Source organism: Leiobunum rupestre, chromosome 8 (assembly GCF_980474605.1).
Source record: "Leiobunum rupestre chromosome 8, qqLeiRupe1.1.hap1, whole genome shotgun sequence".
Lineage (NCBI taxonomy): Eukaryota > Metazoa > Arthropoda > Arachnida > Opiliones > Sclerosomatidae > Leiobunum > Leiobunum rupestre.
In genome coordinates, this window is record NC_143391.1 from 39,437,765 (window position 1) to 39,464,233 (window position 26,469).

Genomic DNA, 26,469 nt, shown 5'->3' on the forward strand with positions numbered 1-26,469 from the left:
GATTTGGTATCTACGAAAATTAGGGAAGTTAACGGGGCAACCGACGATAAATTAAATAACGCTGGATGAAATTCTAGCAAACTCTTCGGGTCCATGTTCCGAGATGTGACCCTCTCACAACCACCTACAAAACTCTGAGACTCAAAGGGTAATACAGTCTCCTCAGCAGTGGAAATTAAACATCTGGTCACTGAACTAGTGTCCAAAGACGAAATAACTTTCAAGGAACGTCGCCTGGCCGTTTGGGGAATCGCCTAGTGGCCAAATGGAAGAGATATCCTTATTTGAACTAGAGCGAGCAATAAAAGCCCTTCCACGGAATCTCAAGAGGCTCTATGTATTCTATTCAATTGATCGTTTTCTAATAACAGGGTTGCCACGGTACCTGGAAAACCTGGAATTCCTGGAAAAGTCGGGGAATTTGAACATGGGTATAAAAATCATGGGAAAAGTCAAGGATTTTTAAAAAATAGTCTAAAAATCAGGGAAAAGTCAAGGATTTTTAAAAAATAGTCTAAAAATCAGGGAAAAGTCAAGGATTTTTAAAAAATAGTCTAAAAATCAGGGAAAAGTCAAGGATTTTTAAAAAATAGTCTAAAAATCAGGGAAAAGTCAAGGAATTTTAAAAATTAGTCTAAAAATCAGGGAAAAGTCAGGGAATTTAATTTACTAAAATAAAAGTTATAAATTACAAAATCTTGTAACAAAATAAGTCATGGAAAATCTCCGGAGGTGGTCTGGGAAGACCTGAAAAAGTCAGGGAATTTGATTGTGAAAAAAATGTGGCAACCCCGAAAAACGAAATTCTTAACTCTTGGAATCTCACTGAGGTCAAACTAGTGTTTAAAGGAGGAAAAAGACCCAGAAGAGTTCTCTTCTTTCCACCCTATTGCACTCTCCCAATGCCTCAGTAAGCTGTACATGTCTATTGTAAAAATTAAGCTTGAAACATTAGTTGACGATAACTCCATCCTCGGAGAGCTTCAGAACGGTTTTCGTCGTGATCGGCGAGCATCGGACAACATTATCATTTTGACTCAGATGGAGAAGAGACCCCTGTTTCTGCCGTTCCTGAACTTGCGTAAGGCATACGACTCAGTTTGTCGAGAAAACTTGGGCAGACCATGATCCGTCAAGATATAGCGCGGGTTTTTGTCGTTCATATCAATCGACTTAACGACAACGTTCAGTACCGTTACTGGTTTGGAACCTCTGGAACTGATTGCATCCCGAGTACAGTTGGTTGGAAGCAGGGTTGCCCTCTTTCCCCGCTACTCTTCGCTCTGTACACGCAACGACCGTCTTCGAATTTCTAACAAAGGATTTCACTTGAAACACCCAACATACGAAGAAATCGATTTTAAGATCCCAGGCCTCTTCTTTGCAGACGATATCTTCCACGCTGCGGAATGCACCACCGAACTTCAGGACCTTCCAGAGATCTGTGGTAACTACGCGGAGTTCGGACTAGAGTTTGGAGCGAATAAATGCATAATTTTCCCAGCGAACATTATGGCAGACCGCCTTATAAGCCACCACTTTGACGGGAGCTGTGTCTAACACTTACAAAGTGACCCGCACCATTTGTAACCAGGGTTGGCAAAAACCGGAAAAAAGTGGAAAAAACCCTTTTCAGGCTAAATTAATCATTGATATATCAATTAAGTGACTAATTTGGTCATTGCAAATAGGAGAGATGAAGAAAAGCCAGAAGAAGAGTGAATAGAATAGAAGAATGTCACTGCTTTTATTATTTTTTATTGAATTTTGCCACTAGATGTGCAAATACGATTTTCCACACGATTTTTAACAGGAAAACAAAATCGTGCCAACCCTGATTGTAACGAGGTCCTGTTTATTACGAGTGATTCGCTGCCGCTACTAGATCAAGCCCAATATGCGACTGGAAAATTGGCGGTCGGAGGGAACGTTATAACGTCGAAGGTAGCGTTGAAAGGGCCGATGGCGTGGTCTTCTCTTTCCAAGAAAGAGAAGCAAAGAGCAAACTACGGTATTTGGGAAGATTGCGATATATGGGGTGGCGAAGTGATTAGCACTTTCGTTTCTCAGCAAGAGGAGCCTGGTTTGATCCAAGCTTGTGGCACCGAGTGAAAACTCGGAACAACTCCCGCGTTGAGTTTTCAAGTTCTCTCCCCACTGGTTAAAGGGGTTTTCTTCTGTTTCCCCTTTCCACTGAAACTTGTAGAGGTTAACGGTAATAGTAAGTGGGCAGGGAGCTGTTGGCTCGAAGGCATGAAGGGCTTGCCACCACCCTCCCACGCATTGTAACCCGGCCACCTGTTTAAGGCATTAAAGGTCGCTGGATGACTTGGGCCTAAGGTGGTGCCTTGGGTATTATTATAGGGACAACTCCCGTCTGGTCCACAAGGCCTACATCTATATTCGGACAAACAACTATATGAACTAAATGGTCCACTCGAACGACCAACCCGGATTTTAAGTATGGATCAACGGTCTCTTAGGCGAATATTTCCAATTTGCTCGATAGGAATCACGTGGCTTATAGTTCAGTTCAATTGAGTTTTGGACTAATATAAGTGTATTCCTATTTTTACCCCGGTATTTATTCAATTTACGGTACGGGGGTATATAAATCTAGATAACGAATGTAGTATCTCGTGGTACAATAATAACGATAAAGCAAGCCACTTTTTATTCCGGCTTGGTTCCAACCCTTCTGACGTTTCAGATTTCTATTGGGATAATATTTCCAAATGCAAGACATCATAGTAAATTTTGTATTTGTAGTATACGTGTCTTCAACACATGCAAGTTCCCGGTTCCAAAAGGGACCAATTTGGCGTTAATAAATAATTCATTAATTCATTCGTAAGTTGAACACTTCTACAGGCGCTGGTAGGCCAAAATTAGATGGAAATTAAAAGGCTATTTGTCACACTTTTACATTTTGCTACAGCCCTTTTATTCGAAAATTAAATGCTAAAACCCGTTTCAATATTTGTACTTCCATTATGCAATTGATTTTACTTACAAGGAGACGACCCGAGGTGTAACGCACCGATTTGGTTCAAACTCAGGGGTTTGGTAGACCTTCATGCAACTTGAAACACCCTAAAGGGAAATGTCTCCATAGGCAACCGTTTTGCTATGGCAACCAAAAATGTTTTGGACAATACAAAATGGAAATTTTCCTATTGAATATAACATGGGAATCTGACGAAATGTAAGGGTACCGCTGTAAAGATTTTAATCAACTTCGAACTTTTTCATTATTTTCTTATTTATATTTTCTATTTTTAGCATTTTCAAAAATTAAAATTTTTTACAGGGGGTATACCCCCTGTAAAAGATTTTAACATGGGAATCTGACCAATAATTAAGGGTATACCCTTAATTATTGGTCAGATTCCCATGTTATTTTCTATGGTAAAATTTCCATTTTGTGTTGTCAAAAACATTTTTGGTTGCCATGGCAAAACGGTTGCCTATGGAGACATTTCCCTTTAGGGTGTTTCAAGTTATATGAAGGTCTACCAAACCCCCGAGTTTGATCAAAATCGGTGTGTTACACCTCAGGTCGTCTCCTTGTTAGTGAAGTCATATGTAATACGCGTATGAGGTATTTCGCACCTTTCTTATCGTTTAGTTTGTAGGCTAAGTTAGTAGTTTAATTTTAGGTTTTTTTAATTTTAAAATTTTTTGGTTATGATAAACGTGCAAATTTTGCATTCTTATAATTTTACTGATTTTAGAATATAACAAATTAAAAAATTTTCGATCTAAATTATATTTTAAAATTTGGAATCTGGGAAATTTTAAAATTTGTAAAAAAAACAATTCGATAATTTTTTAAATTGTTCGAAGATCATAATTTTACAAATGTTCGATTCAGATATTTTTATAATTTTCGAAGCCTAATATTTTTATAATTTCGAAACCTAATATTTTAAAAAATTTCCGAGCCTAATAATTTTATAATTTTCGAAGCCTAATAATTTTATAAATTTTCCGAGCCTAATAATTTTGTAAATTTCTGAGCCCAATAACTTTGTAATTTTCGAAGCCCAATAATTTTATAAATTTTTAAACGTAATAATTTCGTAATTTTCCAAGCCTTATAATTTTGTAATTTTTTCAAACCCAATATTTAAACAATTTCCAATACAATCACTTAAACAAAAGCATGTTACGTTAATTATAGAACTGATTCAAGTTGTATTGAAACTCTCTTATGAGATACAACGTAAAGCCATCAAAGGGGGGGGGGGGGGGGGGTGAGCGTTTGCACGACAATCATCTCGAACTCGAAGAGAAAAAGAAACTCGAGTCGAGAAGTCAACTCGCTCTTCGTTTATTCGCTTGACACAAAGTGGACGCGAGAAGAAAGCTACGTACGGTAAAAGAACACGTTTTAACTAATTTAGCACGAAAAGACTCTGCCTCCGACGTGTCACCGACTTAACCTTTCGATCGGAGATATCGCCACTGACTTTTCATTTTGGCCTTTGACGCCGCTAACATTTGGCCGGCGGCGGCGATCCGGTTATTTTTCGTCGGCGACGCGATCGGCGTGGGTCTTTGTCTTTCGTTGGGTGCTGCGACTGCTAAACATGATCATTTAAATGTGCGCAGAAATCGTATAATAATATCAATTTTTCCAAAGGAAGGCGTAGCTCTACGGACTTCGAAAATTGAAAAAAATTGTCTAGAGTGAAATTATATCGAAAATAATGCCCGTTAATTTTGATATCGGCGGCGAGGCGTAAAACCATAAATCTATAATATAATTCCATAAGTATGACCCTTCCTATTATTAGCAAGCAAAACGTTTACTGATAAGGCAATCAGGGCCGTAGCTAGAAAAAATTGAGCCCGGGGCGAGTGAAAATTGGCGTCCCCAATATAATATAATATTTTGTTATAAAATAATTATATTTTGGCACCCCTAGACCCTAACGCCCCGCCCGCCCCTGCCTAGCTACGGCCCTGAAGTTAATTTTACTTCGTACGTTAAACCATGGCTGACAAATTTTATCCAGAGGGAAAATCATGTATAACGTTTTATGATATCATAGTGCCAAGTCTCATTTTATGACAGATAGTCTAGCAAGCTTTCGTGCCATTTTCCATCCTTGCGCTCTCACTTGAAGAAATTTTCTTTCCGTGATAACGTCGCTCGTTGAATTATTTTTCAAAAATATATACTTATGAAAAATATTATATACTTATGAAAAGTATTATATACTTATTGAAAAATATTATATACTTATTGAAAAATATTATATACTTTTGAAAAATATTATATACTTATGAAAAATATATAATTTTGAAAAATATTATATAATTTTGAAAAATATTATATAATTTTGAAAAATATTATATAATTTTGAAAAATATTATATTCTTTTGAAAAATATTATATAATTTTGAAAAATATTATATAATTTTGAAAAATATTATATAATTTTGAAAAATATTATATTCTTTTGAAAAATATAATATACTTATGAAAAATATTATATACTTATGATAAAAAACCTCGTCGGTAGCTTTACTTCAAATTTAAGTAATTAATGAGTGATTGCAAACATCTTTCGTTTTAACATGACGATGTACCAGGGCTACCAGCACATCACCATATTCTGAGAAATATTTAAATGAACTTGAAAATTCCGAAATCTTGACGAAAATCCATTCTAAAACCGCAAAAACCTGGAAATCAACGTTAAAATCCGAGGGGCAAGTCACTTCCTTGATTAACGACGCACCCCTGCAAAGATTAAGTCCAATTTAACCGTGATTATTTTGCTTAAATTCGATTTAATCACGATTGTGTTGATTACATCACTTTAAATCATGTTTAGAATGTTTAAATCCGATTAAATCATGATTAAAAAGATTAGATCATGATTAAAAAGATTAGATCACGATTAAAAAGATTAGATCACGATTAAAAAGATTAGATCACGATTAAAAAGATTAGATCACGATTAAAAAGATTAGATCACGATTAAAAAGATTAGATCACGATTAAAAAGATTAGATCACGATTAAAAAGATTAGATCACGATTAAAAAGATTAGATCACGATTAAAAAGATTAGATCACGATTAAAAAGATTAGATCACGATTAAAAAGATTAGATCACGATTAAAAAGATTAGATCACGATTAAAAAGATTAGATCACGATTAAAAAGATTAGATCACGATTAAAAAGATTAGATCACGATTAAAAGGATTAGATCACGATTAAAAAGATTAGATCACGATTAAAAAGATTAGATCACGATTAAAAAGATTAGATCACGATTAAAAAGATTAGATCACGATTAAAAAGATTAGATCACGATTAAAAAGATTAGATCACGATTAAAAAGATTAGATCACGATTAAAAAGATTAGATCACGATTAGAATTCTTAAATCACGTTTAATCATGGTTCGAATGTTTACATCTGATTTAATCATGATTGAATGATTAAATATGATTAAAATGATTAAATCCTGAATAAAAAGATAAGATCATGATTAGAATAATTAAATCACGTTTAAATTGTGATTAGATTTTATTATCTCGATTAAATTTTTTAATCTTGATCACCCTGATTTAATCACGATTATCTCGATTAAATCATTTTACTATGATTAAGACGCACCCAAAATGGAAGTGACCTGCCCCTCTTTAAAATCATACCTTAAAACCTCAAAATCGGTGTCACATTTTCCGAAACATCTTTTAGAAACTGAAAATGCATACAACGACATTTTTGCCAATGTCCTCTGAAAATGTCGGCGTTCGTAGGCGCGCCGACGCAGAGTTTCGGCGGCGTCTCGGGCTGGATTCTTCACGAGGAACGAAAAAAGAAGCGATCTCTATATTATATGAGGAACTGTTATAAGTAATCTTCTGATCCGGCTCTAGGCCACGGGACTATCCTCGCTACGTGATACGCGCTCTAACGTGTGGTGACAGGTCCGAGTCTCTTCGGACATCTCTCACTGGGCAGCGAGGGAACCAAAATTGCGCCGTGACCCGTGTAGCGATACAAACACCACTGATGCCCCTCCCCAAGGACGAGTAGATGTACGTGCATTGGGATTTATGGGCCATTGCCTAGTCACGTGACCGAGCTACCGTGAAATGCCCTCGGCGACCTTTGTATAATGGCCAACCTACTTCGGATGACGGAACAACGGGTTGGAATATATTATTCCTATAAGTTTATCCAAGGATGTATTAATGTATGTTCGCCCTCTTGATTCCTGGTAGAAAAACAACGTCCCCTCCGTTCGTGTTCCGGGCGGGAATTAGATCATGATGCCCATGGATCGTCTAATAATCAGGGCTGATACTGGGTTACTTTTTAAACTAAAAGTTACTTTTTTAAATCAGTTACTAAAAGTTAATATTTGTCTAATTTGGTTACTTAAAGTTTCTATTTTGAAATTTGTTAGGTTATCTCTACGAAACAATATTTTAGCAAATTTAATTTTAGTATTGCCCATAGAAATCAGAAACGCCGTCTTTTATTAATATCCTTTATTCGTAACGAAGGTAGGCTTTTTTAGTTACAAAACTAGCGGGAGATAAAATTAAAGTAAAATTTACGTAAAACAGTAAAGTAAAGTTCCTAATTACCAAATACTTAATGTATTGCAATTTGTTTAAGCAATAATCTGAGATTTTTACTGTAAATTCCTGTTTTTAAGTTATTTCTTAGTTACTTTTTGGTTACTATTTTGGAAGAGGTTAGTTACTATTTCCACTAATATTAGTTATGAATTTGAGTATCAGCCCTGAAAAATAATAAGCTTTTGCGTGTTGATAGGGCCCCATTAAGCATTTTTTAAAACCTTTTTGGAAATTTTTTAACTAACTTCTTCGTTGTTTGGCAAAGATAAAAGTATAGTATCGATTCATCAAAATAAAAAATACCGTAAAAATAGTGGTTTTGAAATTTTATAATAAGCTGCTCGTGGTTTGGCCAAGATAAAAGTGTAGTATCTTTTAGCATCCGCTGTTAATCACCTCTCGCCACATCCACCGTTTTAATTCGATCGATACGATACACTTGGCCAAATAATTGAGAGATAATATTAATTAACGCTCAAGAGATTTGGCTTGTTTTGGGAAAACATAATTTGAATTCGAAACTGCTTATGTAAATTTCCGAATAACCCGGCTCTGCCAATCCCACTGCGTAGCTTTCTAAAACTATACGTTGTACCATAAGTAACGGAAGAACAATAATTTAGTATCGAAAAAAGGTTCCGTCAGGAAATAAGCATTAAAACAATGGACCCACTTTTTTGCTATTTTTGTTTCGTTTTATTTCGATATATTAGGAACCGTTGCTACGTTATTCATACGTTTGCCGAACCATCATTTTGCAAATTTGCAGTTTCTAGAATGAAGAGAACTTGGTTTGTAATTGTTCAGAAATTAATCTAGTGATGGTGCTACGTTCGCGACTGCCACGTGATAAATGCTTTACAGAATACATTAAACCAGTAAATATAAATGGTCTCCATGGAAAACGGGAGGGGAGGTAAAAAATTCAAACCATTTTGCGCGTAGCTACTAAATAGGCAGCCATTTTGTTGGTATTCTCAGCGAAGCGACAAAACGTACGAAAATTAGATTTATGCTTTTAAGATTTTACATTAATATCGTTATGGGCAATAAACAAAACCAGACAAGATTTTAAACCCGGGTTATTTAAATAAAATAGCAAATGACGACAGCAATATCTACGAAAAGGAGTTGGCAAAGTTTATCAAACTAGGCCTTTGTGGTGATCCCTTTTGCAAATACCTTCGGTATCGAAAAAAATGGCAACTGAACTAATCGAACAATTTTTAACAAGGCAGTTAACCAATTTTATTGTGAAACTAAATTCTTAATCACCTAAAAATTACTAAAATCCGCAGACGATTGTAACTGTTAACCAGCAAAATGGCGGCATTGTACAGTTCATTGTTGCTCAAATTACATATTTATTCTTCTATCTTGGAACTGCCTCATTGATGGCGTAGGGATGCAAACGATGTATAGAAAGGGCTGTAATCTCGGTAATCCATTGGTATTTAGGTTTTGGGAAAGGGATGGATGCTATATTTCTTTCCGCGAATTTTCTTCCCAGACAATTGAGCATTTATCGTATCAAGGCCATCATTTTTTGTCCAAAATACCATTTCCTAAACCCCCTCCTGATCTCTCACTAGGAGCTTACGATATGCGAGATTTAGAGGAATATCTACATTTTTTCAGCCCATTTTTTCACGAGGATGTGCTTTATACCCTTTGCGGGCGCAAATCGAAGGGAGGGGGGGGGGGCTTTGGGGCTGTGTAGAGAATCGTTTCTTGGTTTTTTCTTCGGGCGACGAGCCACGTCAAAACCCGGTGATCGATCCTGGTGCCCCTTTCGGTTCGCTTCTCGGTATTACCCGGCGAATCCCCTTTTTCTCCGCTCCCCGTTGCACGTGCCCGTTCGAACCGAGGGATGGGCGTTTTCTCAAAATCCAAGCTCACCTCGCAAGAGGCTCATTTTAAAATGATATATTTGTTTTTCGAGAGTCAATCCAATGCTCCAAACAGTTTCTTATAATAAAGTATTCTAATTAAAAATAACTCGTATTTTGGGATAATTTAGTTCAAATAAAGATTTAATTTTTATTAATATGTTTTTTCTTATTTTCCTCCCCCAATTTATCTCTATAAATTTTCTTGGGAACCCTGAAATTGGTTTCTTTCTATCATATCCACTCGCTTCAAACGTGTTTACTGATAGCTCTTCTCTTATCTCGCTCAATTTTCTGGAGAAAGTGTCAACTCTCTTATTAAAGCTCTCGCACTCAGCTCAATAAAAATTATAAATGCCGCTCGACTCACCGAACACTTCACCGAACAAATTCGAATTTTATTATTTTACCTAGGGAAAATAGTCGAGGATAAGTCGGGGAATTTATTATTAATATTAAAGTCAGGGATTTTATTAGTCTACAAACTCAGCTAAGTATCTTCTCTTGGGCGCTTATGTCTGGCACTTTTTCCCGAGAGAGGAGAGAGACGCTCTCAGTATGTTGTTATAAAATATAATTCAGTTTGTGATATTTAAAAAAAATTGTTTAACAATTGTACTTTTGCCTATGAAATCAGGAAAATTACCAGGGATTTTACCCAAAAGGTCAGCGATAATTTAAAAAAATCGGTCAGGGATAACGTGGATAAGTCAGGGATTTGAAATCCGAAAATTTCGTACGAACCCTTTGAAAATTTATCGGTTGCTCATTGTCGCTGCAAATGTCCAGAGCCGCTCTAAAATGGGGAGAGTCTGCCCCTTCCCGGTTGGCATCGGCGGGAAAAGCGCATCCAGGCCCCTTCGCTTCCCCCTCTCCTCCCCCTTTCTGTATCCCGGCAGCCCGCGAAAGTCGGATCGTCTCGGCCGAAATCGATGTACCCGGTTGTCTCTCGGTAAAGAGCCCGGCTCGTTTTCTACCGCGATTTATAGCGGACACGCTCACGTGACTGGAATAGCGGAATAATGATGTTTCCCCTCAGCCAGTTCTCCCTTCGAGAAGGTCTCGTTCCGCGGTGGCGCCGCTTTCGTTGCCTTCCTTCCCGGCTCGCGTTAATTGGCTTCGGTTAATTGTTTTATTTATATCGGCTATTTCGCGCTTGGTTTTTTCGTTCGCTCAATTTTCGCCCATTAAACGAACGATTGCTTTTATTCGCTTCGATTAGCCTACTATCGCGTTTATAGCGAGCCAGGACTACCGCTCTATTTGCGTGTTTTGTGCCCGGTTTCGATGATCCCCGGAAGATATTCTTCCAACAAACCATGGAAGGTTATTTTATCCAACGTCATACAGACCGATTCCTAAATTGCATACGGAAAAACAAACTTTTAGGAAGAAACAGATTTCCGCAAAGATAAACTTGGGACTGCAACTTATAGCTCCAACCCCATTTTTAGTCCCCGTCTTGATTTTGAAACTATAGCGCCATCTCTTGAATGTAATATGAAACGTTATTCAAAAGTATTCTCCTGTTATTATAAATATATTACTTTTTTAAATGTTATTTTATAAGACTTATTAATTATTTTGTTTTTATTTATGTAATTTTGCTCATTTTCATAATTTATATTATAAAAAGTAGTCAGTTTAGATTTAACAATATCGTTAGAGTATTTCCCAAAATTAATATTTACAAGTAGTTAGAAATTTAGAAAAATTTGTATTTGATACTTTCGAGCTCTCGCAATAGAGTAGCACTCCGTAGCTTTGGCCATGGCCGCCATTTTGGTCGCAAATTTTTTATCTATAGGAAAGAGCATGGGTGACGTACTAGGACGTCACAGTGCCATTACTCTATGGCAGCATCTGATTATCTAAAAAATAAATTAATAATTTTGATAGAAATACACAGAAAAGGACACTTAAGCGTTTTGCTTTCAAACAATTCTCATATAAAAGTTGCATTATCTCGACCAATAAAATAATTCTGATAAACCAGTTATCAGATTATCCCCATTTACGCTCAGATATTATCAGATCAGTTGATATGGGAAACAGATAGTTTAAACCCGAAACTTATCTGAGTACATCGTAAACCGACCGACCGAAAGTGAACAGATTTCAGATGTGGCACAGACATATCCCCGATTAAATTCCTTTCGAAATTTTAATCACGGTTTATTTTGTCGGTTCAGTTAACCAAATCTGGTGAGATTAACTATTTCAGATCAGCTCAGATCAATTTCTTCGTTAAATGAATCAGAAACAATTTAAGATCAGATTGCTGGGCGGAGGTAAATATAGATGATAAACCTGATTATCTTCAGATATCTGCAAATTACGACCTGAATAATTTGAACAGTTTGCCGTTGGAAACATAATCCTAGTTTAAGCGATGTTTTATGTAAAACAATAAAAAAAGTCTATCTCAAGAAAAATCGCCATAAAGATAGAGACGAAGAAATTAATATTTTTTCGCGGCTTTTAGATCATTATCAATTTCAACGTATAAGACGTATTATCCCTTATATAATGTTTATCGAACTATTAGAAATATTCTGTACACTTTACAGTTAAACTCGTTTTAGCAATAAACCTTCAATGTTTATAAAAAATAATTTTAAAGAGGCCAATTTGAAACAAAATAGGCAAAATATAAAGCGGCCGTTGACTGCACTTTCGCGAATTTATTATTCCCTTTGTTCCTTCTTCTATCGTTACATTTAAATAAAATTACTCTCAATACATCTTTCTGACGTTGCTTCGCTTCGACGCATGCTTGCTCTTAAGAACGATTTTCCCTAGTCCGGCGCCCATCGCCATCTAGGCGCGGCGCGGGACTAATACACAGAGCTCAAAATGAGCGATTTCAATGCTTACCTCATGGGCTTTCGTTTTGCCATGGCAACCAAAAATGTTTTTCACAACTTAAAAACTAATTTTCTCTATGAAAATTAACATGGGAAAATCGAAGATTTTAAGCGTCCTCCCTAACAATATGTTTCAAAAAATTAAATCAGATACATAATTCAGATCATGGCTAAATCTGATACATTTGGACCAATATACGTCAATTTTGATAAATATGAGAAAATATACATATATTGGGTAAATACGAGTAATCAGTTTTTAAGTTGTGAAAAACATTTTTGGTTGCCATGGCAAAACGAAAGCCCATTCTTGTCCACCCTTTTAGAGATTTTCAAGTTACACGAAGGTCTACTTACCATCCGAGTTTGAACCAAATCGGAGATAACCACCTCGGGTAGTCTCCTTGTTAGTACCCATGTTGAAAGTTGGGGGGCCGAAAATTAACATATTTACCTGGCAACTCAGCATTTGGACGGAACATCAGTTTCCTTACTTCCGCCTGTATATTTCAATGGCGGTCACGTGGTTCAAAACGTCACAAACAGGATGTTCCGTCCAAAGGTCTCACTTAAGCCTCGTCTGCGGCCCCTCTTTTGTTATGGGTCTATTGAGGTATATAATAGGCGATTTCAAAAACCATAACAAAACTTATAAATATAACTATAGATTTGATTTGAGCAGAGTTGACTGATTTAAATCGGGCAATTTAAAAATAATTGATTAAACATGTGTCTAAACGGACGAATGAAAAAATGGTAGAAATTAGTTTCTAAAATAATTATAATACCAAAAAATCCAAGCAAATCTAAAATATAAATTATTTAATTTACTTAAAAACTAAGAATCCATCAGTCAGACTGGAAAGAGTAATTAAATGTTTAAATATCAATAAATTAATACAATCCCAAAAAATTCCTATTAAAGAAAATATTTGTCCTTAAATAAAAAAACTTGACAGCCGCAAATGTGGTGCCATCTCTAAATTCGTTACTGATTTAGAAAAGCTCTGCAGATTCTTGACTCTGTCGTCCGCAAAATGGTGGTTCAGCAACGAACGTTGAGATGGCGCTAGTGTAATCACAAAATTTCTACGACAGGAATATACACCGGGGAAATCTCTGGTATATTTGCTTACAAAGTCTACTAGGGCTCGATCAACTGATTTTAAATGACTTATTTTCTAAAACGACAAATTGTATTTTTATTGACGTAACTAGCGCCAATAAACTTTTAACTTCTATTAAACCTAGTCGCAAAAATGTCTAATTAGCGCATCCATCTTAAATGTGGTTTATTGGTACCCGGAATATTTCATTTAAACAGAGGGGGTAGTCACTTAAGTAATCATGTGTATAAATCGTAGGTAATTACGGTAATCCTTTTGAAAAATCACTGTAATCATTGACTAAATGTGACAAATTTTAGGAAAAATGTGATATATTATTGGAAAAATTTGAGAAATGATTGAAAGAAATTTGAGAAATGATTGATAAAAATGTGATAAATTATTGGGAAAAAATGTGATAAATGATTGAAAAAAAAATTGAAAAATGATTTGGAAAATTTTAGAAATTATTGAAAGAAATTTGAGAAATGATTTAAAGAAATTTGAGAAATGATTGAAAAAATGTGAGAAATGATTGAAAATAATTTGAAAAATGATTGGGAAAATGTGAGAAATGATTGGGAAAATATGATATATTATTGGGAAAATGTGATAAATATTTGAAAAAATTTGGTAAACATGGAACAAAAAATCCCAAAAAAAAGATACACCACAAATGACTTCCCCTTCAATCTAAGCGCTAGACTATATATTGCCTTTTTGGCCAATTTGTTTTGGAGTATTTTTTCGGTCCTTGTTCGACATCGTCTCTTTGAATTCGAATTTCTGCGCTTCGCTGTGGGCCTAATTTGCATCCTGTCAAAATACGTAGCAGTCTGCGTTTTATTTTTGATTCCTTCCGGGCGTCTCTCGATCCCTCCACTTCCCTCCCCCTCCCTCCCTCCTCTGCGCCTCCCTCCTCCACTCGTGCCTGTCTTTTAAAGATGTTGTTTAAATGCAAATACAGAAATTTCGGAAACATACCCCGAAACTTTCTCCCTCTTTTTCTCTAATATTTCTACATATCGCGACTTTATTTCCAAAACCAACTAAATCGGCTTATACATTTTTCAGAATACGCCTAGAAAACAGGTTTTTGTAAACCCGACTTTATTTATCTTAGTATAAAAAGTAGTGACATTGTAAGTCGGAAAAATTTCCGCGGAAAATGACCGAGGCCTTTTTCTGAAAATATTCCGTATTTTTCCGAAAAAAAATGTTTTCATTTCATGATTAGTCTAATATTTTGTTAGCAAATTTAAATAAAGCGGCATTTTCGGCTAATTTTTTTGAATCTAAAAGTAAAACTAAACCTCTTGACTAGTTTAAACTAATTAACAATGTAACACTATTAATGTTTTGTAGTATGTTTACTGATATTAGACATTTTCTATTGATAAAAATTTAAAAACATTTAAAAAACCTTAAAAAGTAATTTAAGTTTAAATTTTTTTATTTTTCCGATTTGCGGAAGATTATCCGGAAATTTTTCCACGATTTATTTTTCCGGAAAATTAACAACACGAATAAAAAGTTAACTGTGTTTTATACTTAATGGAGTCCAAACCTGGTTTTATAGGCCTCGTCCGCCAAGTGAATTAGTTCTATTCGCTTTTGTGTCGTATCTCAAAAGACTATTTAACTTTCCATTTCCATAGACACAGGAAAAGGTCCTTTCACGGGGGTGACGCCATAAGTGGGCGATTGTTAAATACTCGAAATCATACCAGGGGGCAGGGCGGCAAGTCTGAAACGTAGAAGTTTTACAATATTATTACACGTACAATCAATTTTCAACATTAACAAATTTTAGTTTTAAAATTGGTACCATCTTTATTAAATAAAAACAATAAAATCGAACCGCTAAGGGCTTCACTGTAAATGTTGGTTTCCCTTTAAGTATTTTTAATTGCTTTTTATTTAAACGAAAAATATTTAATAACATTCTTACGTAATGTCAAAGTAATCAATTTTTGCCGGTTTATAAAAAAAGCTTAAGTTGTAATATTTAAATAATAGTCTCGTGAAATGAATTTTTTGAGATACCTGGTTTTGGAAGTAAGCCCTTGCATTTAATATAGCTCTCCCCGTCCGTAGCAGAACCCCAGTTTTATATATTTTCGGCCGCTTTACCGACGCTGCTCTGTATATGACATAAACAAAAGGAATTTTGGCCAGACTATTTTCTCGAAATTGGTATCCGATATTGTATTTGGCCCCATTGCCACTTGAAATAATGCCGCCCCTTTCCTTCCGTTCCATCCCTCTCGGAAGTGGAACGATTTTAAGCTTGACATTCCACGATATTCCGTATGGAATGCCCACCTAACGCCCCCTCCCGTAAGTCGCTGTGTTTTCCATCTATTTTTCTAGTGGTTTGTCGATTTCCAAGAAACTCGCTCTTTGTTTCGGAAGTTTTCGTTCTATATTTCCGAGAGATAATCGTACCCAATTTCAAATGTTTTCATTCTACATTTCGAATAGTTTATTCCAAATAAATATTTTGAATATTAATCGGTATTTTCATATCACACATTTATAAAGAAACCTTTTTATACATTTGTGACTATTAAAATAATACACGGTGTAGCCGGCGCCGCCGTATTCTCCATTTAAAATAGTAAATTATACATCAATCGATAGAAAATTATATGTACTTGATACTTCATTTCTATGATCGCAGCCCGGAAATCGGTCGTTTTCCCATTTTAGTGATTTGGGATATTTTACCGGGAAATCAGCATACAGAAATTTGTTATATTCTGTTCCTCGCAGGGTTGGCTGATTTAAATCAACTTGATTTTAATCACGATTTAAATCAATGATTTAAAAAAAAACCTCGCCAATTGCTATAATTTAGGTTTAAATTTAATCTTTCTCGTACTTCCCCTCTAATGTTGCATTGGATTCTACCTGTGGGTGGAGATTCCGCCGCATTTTTTTGTAAAGTACCAAAATAGGTTTTAAAAAATAAAAATTTCTATATGATTATTAGCTTAATTTTAATAAATTCATTATACACATTAGTCTTTAAAAATTAAAACATTTGTTTTCGGTAAAATTGTGATACTAAATTATATAAAACTTTGAAATTTTAATTAAAATCAAATAAATCAAAAAATCAATAAAAATCCGATTTAAATAAAAAAATTGCCAACCCTGGTTCCTCGCACCGTTAGGGATAGAAAGGAAAATGATAGGTCAACAGAAATCTACAAGAAATATTCGAAGGGCTGATTACTTAAGTTCCATCATATAATTGAATCGTGATTACTTTTAAATTTATAACTTTGGTTGTATAAAAATTTAAAATTATTATGAGAACACACTGTAGCATAGTGATCTGCCGCACGGAATTATCCAACCTTCGCTGTCACTAGACTAGTTGTCTACCACAGTGGCTATTATTGTCAAAAGCGACATAAGACCCAAAAGTGTGTCAGTACGGTATAAAGTTTAATGAGAGCTGGTCGCGAAGTAAAAAGAGGGAGTGAAAGAGGGGGTTGAAAATACGGTATCAAAATTTGAAATTTCCTCCACTTCAGCGCCGCCGAGTGAGGCGTTTTAGAACGTATGTCTACGGGATAATAAATCGAAGAGATAAAATCGCGGTAGACCATAGACTAAATATAACGCTGCTAGTACTATTCCAACTAGTAGGTTATGTAATCTATTGTGAGACTAGCTCTCAGTAAATATTTTAACGGCCGCAAAGGTAGAGTTGACACACTTTTGGGTCTTATGTCACTTTTGTTATTATGTATAACGTAAAACAATGGTAATAGGACCGTTATTTTTTATAAGAAAAACTCGGTACTTCTAAGAATATGCCGCTTATTGAAATTAACGGTCCTATTACCATTGGCGTAGTTTATTCATAATTGAATGACCGTTGGTGACTTCTCGTTACAGCTACTATGATATCCCGGGCCATCTTGTTAAATTATAAAGTAGGAAAAATAGGATTATATTTCTAAAAATATAGAACTTTATAGGACTATTTTTTCAAATTATAGGATTTTATAGGAATAAATATGCTATTTCATTTACTAACTTTATGAATTTAAAAAACAATCTATATTTAGTGAAATAAATCTTTGATTTTCACTTGTAAAATAGAAACTATTTAACCATTTCATCACAAAAATATACTAGTGGCTAACCATGTTAACAATAACAAAAGTATAGACTAGAGTGACTTGGTATAGGAATTTATCCTATAGCTAAATCTAGAAATTTAACAAAGTGCCGGGATTTGAAATGGGCAAAATATCAAAATTATAGGATTTTATAGGACTTTTTAGGGATTTTGCTAAAAATAAAGGATGTTATAGGACATTTTTGAAAATATAGGATTTTATAGGAATTATAGGACCTCTGGGGCCCTGGTATACCCTAATTTATTCCAATCGTTACCTTAATTTGAAAATGATCAGTCCAAGCGAACCATTTTGCTGTGGTATTAGATCCCACTCTTGCGTCGTCCAAAAAGCAGAGGCTAAACTTCGAATACTTGTTAGGAGGACGTAGAGTGAATTTATGACAAAGGGTCATTCCATACGATTTCGACCACTCATGTCACCATGGGTCAATCCATTTTTTTTAAATTTTAAACACAGATAGATCTGTTTAAAAAACGGTGATATCCAAGGTTTTAGCTGAAAATATTAAGAAGCTTTAGAATAAACACAGTTTAACCGAAACCCCACATTTTTTTGGTATATCGTACCTCGATTTCAGTGCCCCTTCGCTTTAAGTTTAATAACTTTTTATAAATACATTTCATTTTAACAAAATAACACAATCTTACACATTTTGGCAAGGCCAATTCAATGGTGGAGTTTATATAGTCCTAACTAGAATTGATACCAGGTTATTGGATGTCAAAATGTACAATTTTATTTTTGGGGGGTCTCATTCGAGGGGTTAAAGGGTCATGTGGGCGATTGAAAACACGAAATATAAATACACTATTAGATAGCTCTATAAAAGAGCTTTAAAATAAGCTCTTAAAAAAGGGGTATTTTCCTGGTTTTTATTTGATAAATTACTAATTATTTTAACGTTGACCTTATTGTTAATCATTTTAAACTGATGCCTCAAAAACCATTATATAAAATCATCTCTTCCATAAGCAGATATAAAAAGGTGAGTTTTACGAAGTGAGAAACATGAGCCGTTGAGTATTATTTTAACACAAATTTAGTTTTGTTATTGTATACGTAGTTAAAAGTAATATTGTTTTAGGGTTAGTAATTGAAAGTATATCAAAGAACCACTCCTGATTATACATATAAATTATTAATTTTTCTTTAAATTGTGAATTCCGCCTAAGATTCAGTGAAAAATGAACTGGTCACAGCCGAGGCTGCCCCCTAAGAAGGTTAAATTGAACCTATCACACATTATAGATGATATAAAATGAATCTTTTGCAAGTGTTGATACTTATGGGAGCTTGGTATTACAAAAGGTAAAAATAAAATTCGGAAGCATATATTGTACCATGTGTTTCTTAATGTATTTTCCAAGCTAACCAAAATGGTGGATTAGAAAACATCAATACTGAAGAGTGTAAGGTTTTTTCTAGTTATTTATAGATTAGGTTTAGTTTTCAGTTACAACAAACATTACAGGCGATACTAAAAAGTTCAATGCCTCTATTTAACACGCAATTATTTTCAATTAAATATTTTATCAATTTACTACTCAAAATTAAGGGTTGTAAAATATATACATAAGTTAACAGTCTGTCATGGCCTAAGCGGGACGACAAATGCCATGTACCTCTTAACTTGATTTTGCGACTAATATCAACGCCTACAGCGACTTCTTCCAGGGCTAAATCCTTTATTCTTAAAGATTATGATTTAGAAAATATTCGAGCATTTTTTATCACACATCGTTAAATACGTAGTAACAATTTTTAAAAGATTTAAACCATTTTTTGTATGATATCAAAAATAAAAAATTTCAAAAGTGTTGAATTTCAAGAAAATGGTTATAGATTTATCAAATAAAAACAAGGAAAATACCCTTTTTTTAAGAGCTTATTTTAAAGCTCTTTTATAGAGCTATCTAATAGTTTATTTATATTTCGTGTTTTCAATCGCCCACATGACCCTTTAACCCCTCGAATGAGACCACCCAAAAATAAAATTGTACATTTTGACATCCAATAACCTGGTATCAATTCTAGTTAGGACTATATAAACTCCACCATTGAATTGGCCTTGCCAAAATGGGTAAGATTGTGTTATTTTGTTAAAATAAAATTTATTTATAAAAAGTTATTAAACTTAAAGCGAAGGGGTACTGAAATCGAGGTACGATATACCAAAAAATGTGGGGTTTCAGTTAAACTGTGTTTATTCTAAAACTTCTTAATATTTTCATCTAAAACCTTGGATATCACCGTTTTTTAGACAGATCTATCTATGTTTAAAATATAAAAAAAATCGATTGACCCATGGTGACATGAGTGGTCGAAATCGCATGGTATGACCCCAAAGCTCTTGTGTACGTTTCGAGAAAGACTTTTGTCCTGGAATAAAAGTCTTAATAGTTCTTTATAAAATAACCTTGGCCATCTTGTTGAAATGTTGCCTCCCCGCTTCAGCTGTGGATCCGTTTTCTCTCCCACTAAAGAGTTTATGAACTCATTCTTAGGCATTGGCTGAACCATTCCAGGGCGACATTTCAACAAGCTGGGCAAGCGTAAAGACATTTTATAAAATCAACTATTCGATAGTTTCCTAAAGGATGCAATTCCAATTTAGAAACGTCTTCTCTAGCTTTTATAATAACTACGCGTAAAACCTAGAGATACGAATCGGTAATTTACCCTCGTAATTTACGCGGTAAATTACCCTGGTAACAGTAATTTACAATTTTCTCAGGTAAATTACGAAAATGGTAATTACCCTGGTAGTTACCATGGTAATTTACCATCGTACTCGTGTTTCACTTTCTCAATTTTCTTTGATCTTTCGGGCTAAAATGTACCTAAAATGCGTCGCACAAGATTACAAAACTCAAAGCCTAACGTTATTCGCGTTTTAGTGTATTTTTGCATCGTTTAATAATGTAATTTAACTCTAGCAAACACTAGGTCATAGGCGTAACGCACTAACTCGAAGAGCTAGGCACCGCTGCGCCTCCTAGATTCGTTTTGGTCGCGTATTTCCAAGGAGTCGAAGGCCGTGTTAGAATAGTTTGATACGTTTAATAGGAAGAATACTTATGTCTAGCCCTGTTTAAGAAAAATCACATTCATGATTCATCTGTCGTCTGCTAAAATGTTAGTGTTATTTTCACTGGGTTATTTCGAGCATCTGCGTTGGTTTAGCGTTACTTCGAAGTAGTCTAGCGAAAGAATATAGTTTTATTTCTATAATTTCATATCATTTAAATAAGTAAATAAAGTTTTATTTGGTAAAAATGGGTAAAAAAAGAAAGTAGACCTAGTTATTCAGAAATATTTTGAGCAACAAACGGTTTCTTCTTTTTATTCCTTGTTTTAATTGTAAAAAAAACCTTTTTAAAAAAAAAGAAAATTACGCTAATTTACCGCAACAAGGTAAATTACGCGGTAAATTACCGCGTAATTTACTGATTTTCTTAATTACCGTAATTTAAGAACTCTAGTAAAACCAGAAGTATATAGTATATCTCTTGGAGATAAGTAACCATCTCCCTATATTGCTAATGTTATTGAGAGATTTTCCAAAATTATTACATATCTGGAAAATAGGATTTAGTAACTTTAGTATAGTCCAGGCTTCTACGCCGATTACGGGGAGTGATCAGCCCCTTGAAAGTATATTTTTCAGTGGCGCCACCAAGGGGTAGGATTAGTAAGCTACTGTTAATAATAAGCTAAAACCGACTTTAAAACTTCATGGCGATCTAAATCGAAAGTGTTAACTTTTAAAGGGTAAATGCAAAAAAAAATGTTTTTCGTTATTTCAATTTGGTTTTAATTTTCAATAAAAACAAGTAAAACGAAAATGATTAAAATCCTATTGTTGTAGCCTAAATACACTGCTCGTAACAGCTATTTTATCAACTTCTGGTAGCACCTATCTTACCCGGTTTTTTTCCCTTTAATACATCAGTTTTTTTATTGCTTGCAGCGCTTCCTGAGCGAGAATGAGCAGAAGAGCGCTCAGCTGAAGAAGCTGCAAGGCTCCATCAACCAGAAGCGGAACGAGCAGCACCAACCGGAAGACGAGGAAGAAAGAGAACGACAGAGGGCGCTGCAAAGCTGCGGTAAGCGCCCCGAAATTACCTTTCTTCTTTCTACGCTTACGCTCCCTTCTCTCGGGCGCCCGTCTCTAGAAGGTCGCTATAGGGATGGACGTGGCAAGCATTCTATTATTATAATAATTGTTTTACTCCGACTAGTGTAACTATAGATTGGACGAAGAAAACTTAAGGCTAGTTCACACTTGGTGAATTTTCGAGACGAATAAAATTTTCGCAATGAAAAAAGACGCGTTTTTTCGGTCGGAGGGGAAGCGGTTCTCACTTCAGCGCGAAAATTTAAAAACGCTGAAAACAACTCGTGCGGGTTATTAGTAATGTTTTAGGCCTAACATAAAACATCAGTTCAAAATGAACCAAATGGATGTTCCTGTTGATAATTTCAATAAATAAACGATTCTATTCGTGAGATAATTACCTTTACTTCAGTATCTTGGTCAAGTTGGCTGAGCCGCTTTTCTAAAGACCTAGAATTAATAAGTGACGGACTTAAGTGGAATAGATCGAGGGTCCGAGGGGACGTGTTTTCTGATTGGCTGAAGCTTTTTATCGCCAAGGTGTGGACGTCAAAAAATAGAACATTCGCTAGATACCGCGGAGACGTGAATTTGAAAAAAATCGCCAATTTTATTCGCGAGCGTCAATATTCAGCGCGAAAATTGTTTTTTTTTTTCGCTAAGTGGGAACTAGGCTTTACAACGACTATCAGTACACCATGAAACGCTCATACAAGGCTAATGAACACGACTATATTATAAAAATAATTATAATAGTGTTGTTTCCGGAAAAATACAATGCGGAAAAATAAAATATATAAAACATTTAAACAAATTCTTTTTAATGGTTTTTAATTTTTTTTAACTTTTTATCGATATAAAATGTCTAATAACAGTAAACATACTACAAAACATTAATAGTTTTACATTGTTAATCCGTTTAAACTAGGTTTAGTCTTTTAGTTAAAAAAATGAGGTGAAAACGCCGCTTTATTTAAACAATATTACATTAATCATGGAATGAAAACTTTTTTTATTTTTGGAAAATTTTCCTACTTACAACACTAGTTAGACATAACCAAAAGATTAAATCAGGAAGGGGGGACTAAATAATTAAGGGTAGATAACAACCGAAGGCGCACAAATATGTGGTAATTTTTATAATTAAAGCGTTTTATGCTGTACCGATAATCGTGGTAAGGTTTCTTCATCTAATTATCTATTATAGTTTCCGCCATTTGTAACTTCATAATTATTGGCCATAAGAGTGTCAGTTAGTTGACCTAATGACTGATGTCTATGTTGGACTCAGGAGTGACGAGTAACTAACGTCATACCCCCAAAAAATAAGAACTTGTAGAGCTTTTTAAGCGACAGGGACTTGGCACTATGACGTCATAGAAAGTCACCCATGCTTTTACTTATAGCTATGGTCAAAGCTACAAAGTGTTATAGTTGGTATGGGACCGTTAGTGGCTACAATTCTCCTACGCGGATTAAATTCCCCAGTACGTCAAAATTCCAAACCGGTCTAAAGTGTTTTGTAACCCGGCCACATAGACATAATAAAGAAATAGACACCTTACGCGGAGTTTGATTTGCCAAAAATTTACTTTTGTTTACAATTTAGAATCTCAGAATATTCCCATAACAAGCTATAACCAATTAACCACAACAAACCGGATAGTTACTTAAGCCTTTGACAAAATATCATTTCGCAATTAGAATTTTGTGTTTTTAATTATAAGATCATCTGCTGCTCTCTATTTGGGTTTTGAAAGAATTAATTGACTTATTTAAAAATTATAATAAAAATTTACCTTATTTTAAATTCTCACAGCCAAAATATTCGCGAATCACGTCAGAGTACCTAAAAGATTACAAACACGAACATGTGTGACGTGTCACGTGATGATTTTGTATTTTCTCGCCTAATCGACAGGCGTCGCTTAAACGTGGTACCACAGGAATACGGAACAAATACCGGTTGTCTGCTAGTTATCGCTCCCGTATTTACCCCCTGTAGAATCTTGGGTCTATTTCTTTATTATGTCTATGCCCGGCCATCTGAATTAATGGCTTTAAAAGTCGCTTGATGACTTGGGCCTAAGGTGGTGCCTTCTAGGGGTATCAGCTCATGTTATTTATACTTTGTTAAATCACCAATTAATAATATTGCATAGCCCCATCTTTTTTCTGTTATGGGTCGATTTTCTCTAGCCTTTGGTTTATCATAGAATATATATTTTTTAGATGAAACTGTGACATGCTCACAAAATTGCTTAGCCCAATAATTTTTAAAAATCCTAAACTGAAAACCAAACATATCGACAATTTCTAAATCTACTGTTTAATGAGAATGGCATCAGATGTATGGATACGGTTTATTTTATTTCGTAAAATGAGCAATAATTTAAAATCGTTTCAAAGCACCTTTCCAATTTAGACTCTTAAGTATTCGGAGTTTGTTTAATTTAATACTCTTAAGTATTTTAAAGTTGGCGTTTCAAGTCGCACTTAAGACATCGTGCTCACACTTTTAGCGCCTAATAGATCCTGTTCTTATTTTATTTATTACAATTTCAACACCGTTAAAAACGTAACAGTTACTTTTAATTCGCTTAATTAGCGGCCAAGATAAGCATGAATGCAAAGATGATGGTTATAGACAAATTATTTGAGCGTTACTATAAAAATCTACCGCAATGCCGAGAGAGTCCTTACCCCAACCGGTGGCAGAAGCCGCAGAAAACGTTACTAAACATTCACATTACCCCTTAACTGTTACTATTTCCAAAACCAGGTAACTCGAAAAATTGGTATTGTCAAAAAAAATTAATTTAAATTGACGCGTTCGTGTTTAGTTACCTTATTTCCAAAACCAGGTTAAACGAAAAATTAGTTTTGTCTAAAAATTAATTTAAATTGGCGTATTCGCTTTTCAATACCTCATTTCCAAAACCAGGTAACTCGAAAAATTGGTTTTGTCAAAAATTAATTTAAATTGACGCGTTCGTGTTTCGTTACCTTATTTCCAAAACCAGGTTAAACGAAAAATTAGTTTTGTCAAAAAAATTAAATTAAATTGACGTATTCGCGTTTCGCTACCTTATTCCCAAAACCAGGTAACTCGAATAATTGGTTTTGTAAAAAAAATTAATTTAAATTAACGCGTTCGTGTTTCTCTACGTTATTTCTAAAACCAGGTATAACTCAAATTCAATTTTGATAAAATTCCTCTTGAATTTATTAAGTACAAGATGATTGAAAATTGGTTCAAATTTAAATTTTGTATTTATAATATATGTAGAATAATGTAATACATTGGAGGCTTGTGTGTATTTAAATGACATCTAGTTTTACCCACATATGGCTTTTAAACATATTCAAACGGTTTTTTACGATTAACCAAGCGATTCCATTAATTTTTTTAATTTAAATGTTCCTGAAATATTACTTTTATTTCAACCCTCCTTCGTTAGCAACCTCCCTCTTATTTCGAAAAGGCGTTTCTATGAAATACGGGAGATCACGTGTAAATGTTTTTTCTACGTCATTAGCTATAGCTGAAGATAGAGAACGTGCGCTGGAATCGTTATAGATTTCCGAATTCGAAATCCACGTGCGAATCGCGTGTGCCAATAAAGTATTAAAAATCTTAAGCCCGTAACGTGGAGACAAAAATTTAATGCTTAAATATTTTTAATGGTTTTATTTTTATGTAACCACCTATTGGCCAAAGCAAATTTCTACCCCCTCCCCCCAATTCCGCCCCGAAAAAATATTATTTCCATCTCGCGCTTTTCTATTGCGTCTGCTGCCTTGCTTCATGGTGACGCTAATTGAGGTACCGACGCGTGAATAATTGTTTGAAAGCATTTTTGGTGTCGATGGCGCTAGTAAACTGTTTCACACTTTTAATTTTCTACAGGGATTTTTAAAAGTGGCAACGCTATTTTCCGCTTCTGACCATCTCCCATAAGTGTCCTCGTATTAAGTGACGGAAGTTTTCCGCTTTTGAGCGTTAACTTAATTGACTATTCATTTTCCGTGTTCTCTTCCGACGCCATACCTAATGACAAATTTATCTCAAAAGCTGGTAATTTTAGACATACATCTATTAATACGGTGTTGGTCCATTTGATCGAAAAATATGTGATCGACAGTCGATCATTATACGTTGCAATTGATCGAAATTCCATTTGATCGAATCCCATTTGTCATTTGTTTCGTAAGATCGAACCTTCAAATGATCGAATACTATTTGATCGAATTCAAAAGTATTTATAGTACCAGTTGGTATGTTTTTATTTTACCGAATGTCAATATGAAGTGCAGAAGGAATAATGATGGAATAATTCATTGCTTAAGTGCAGAAGGAATAATGATGGACTAATTCATTGCTTTAACTGTATTAAGCCACAAAGATGAAGAGATTTTTACTTTATACACTATATGATGGAATTTTTTTATGACATCGACGATAACGGCCCGTTGTTTTTGATATATATAAATAGGGTCAGGTTAGGTTAGGTTAGGTTGATCATGGGCCAAATAATGATAAATCCAGGACATGACTCTGGTACCTTCACGCGTACTAAATCGGCCGTCCACTAAAAGACACAGGCGGCCATTTTAGTAGGGGGAAAAAGGAGGAAAAATAAAAAAAAATTGGGGGCAAAATCAAGCAAGTTTCCGGTTTCCCGAACGCCATCTAGTGATGACTGAGTCGG

General features: G+C 34.8%; 1 protein-coding gene across 5 annotated transcripts in view; it reads left to right on the forward strand.

Annotated features, from left to right (window-relative positions):
• Dys (Dystrophin) overlaps window positions 1–26,469 on the forward strand; it is a 168,895-nt gene that overhangs the window by 69,597 nt on the left and 72,829 nt on the right. For all 5 annotated transcript variants that reach the window (XM_090156585.1, XM_090156586.1, XM_090156588.1 and 2 more), the window contains one exon: window positions 21,611–21,746. In XM_090156585.1, coding sequence (XP_090012711.1) covers window positions 21,611–21,746 — 136 coding nt within the window. The remainder of the gene's footprint in view (window positions 1–21,610; window positions 21,747–26,469) is intronic.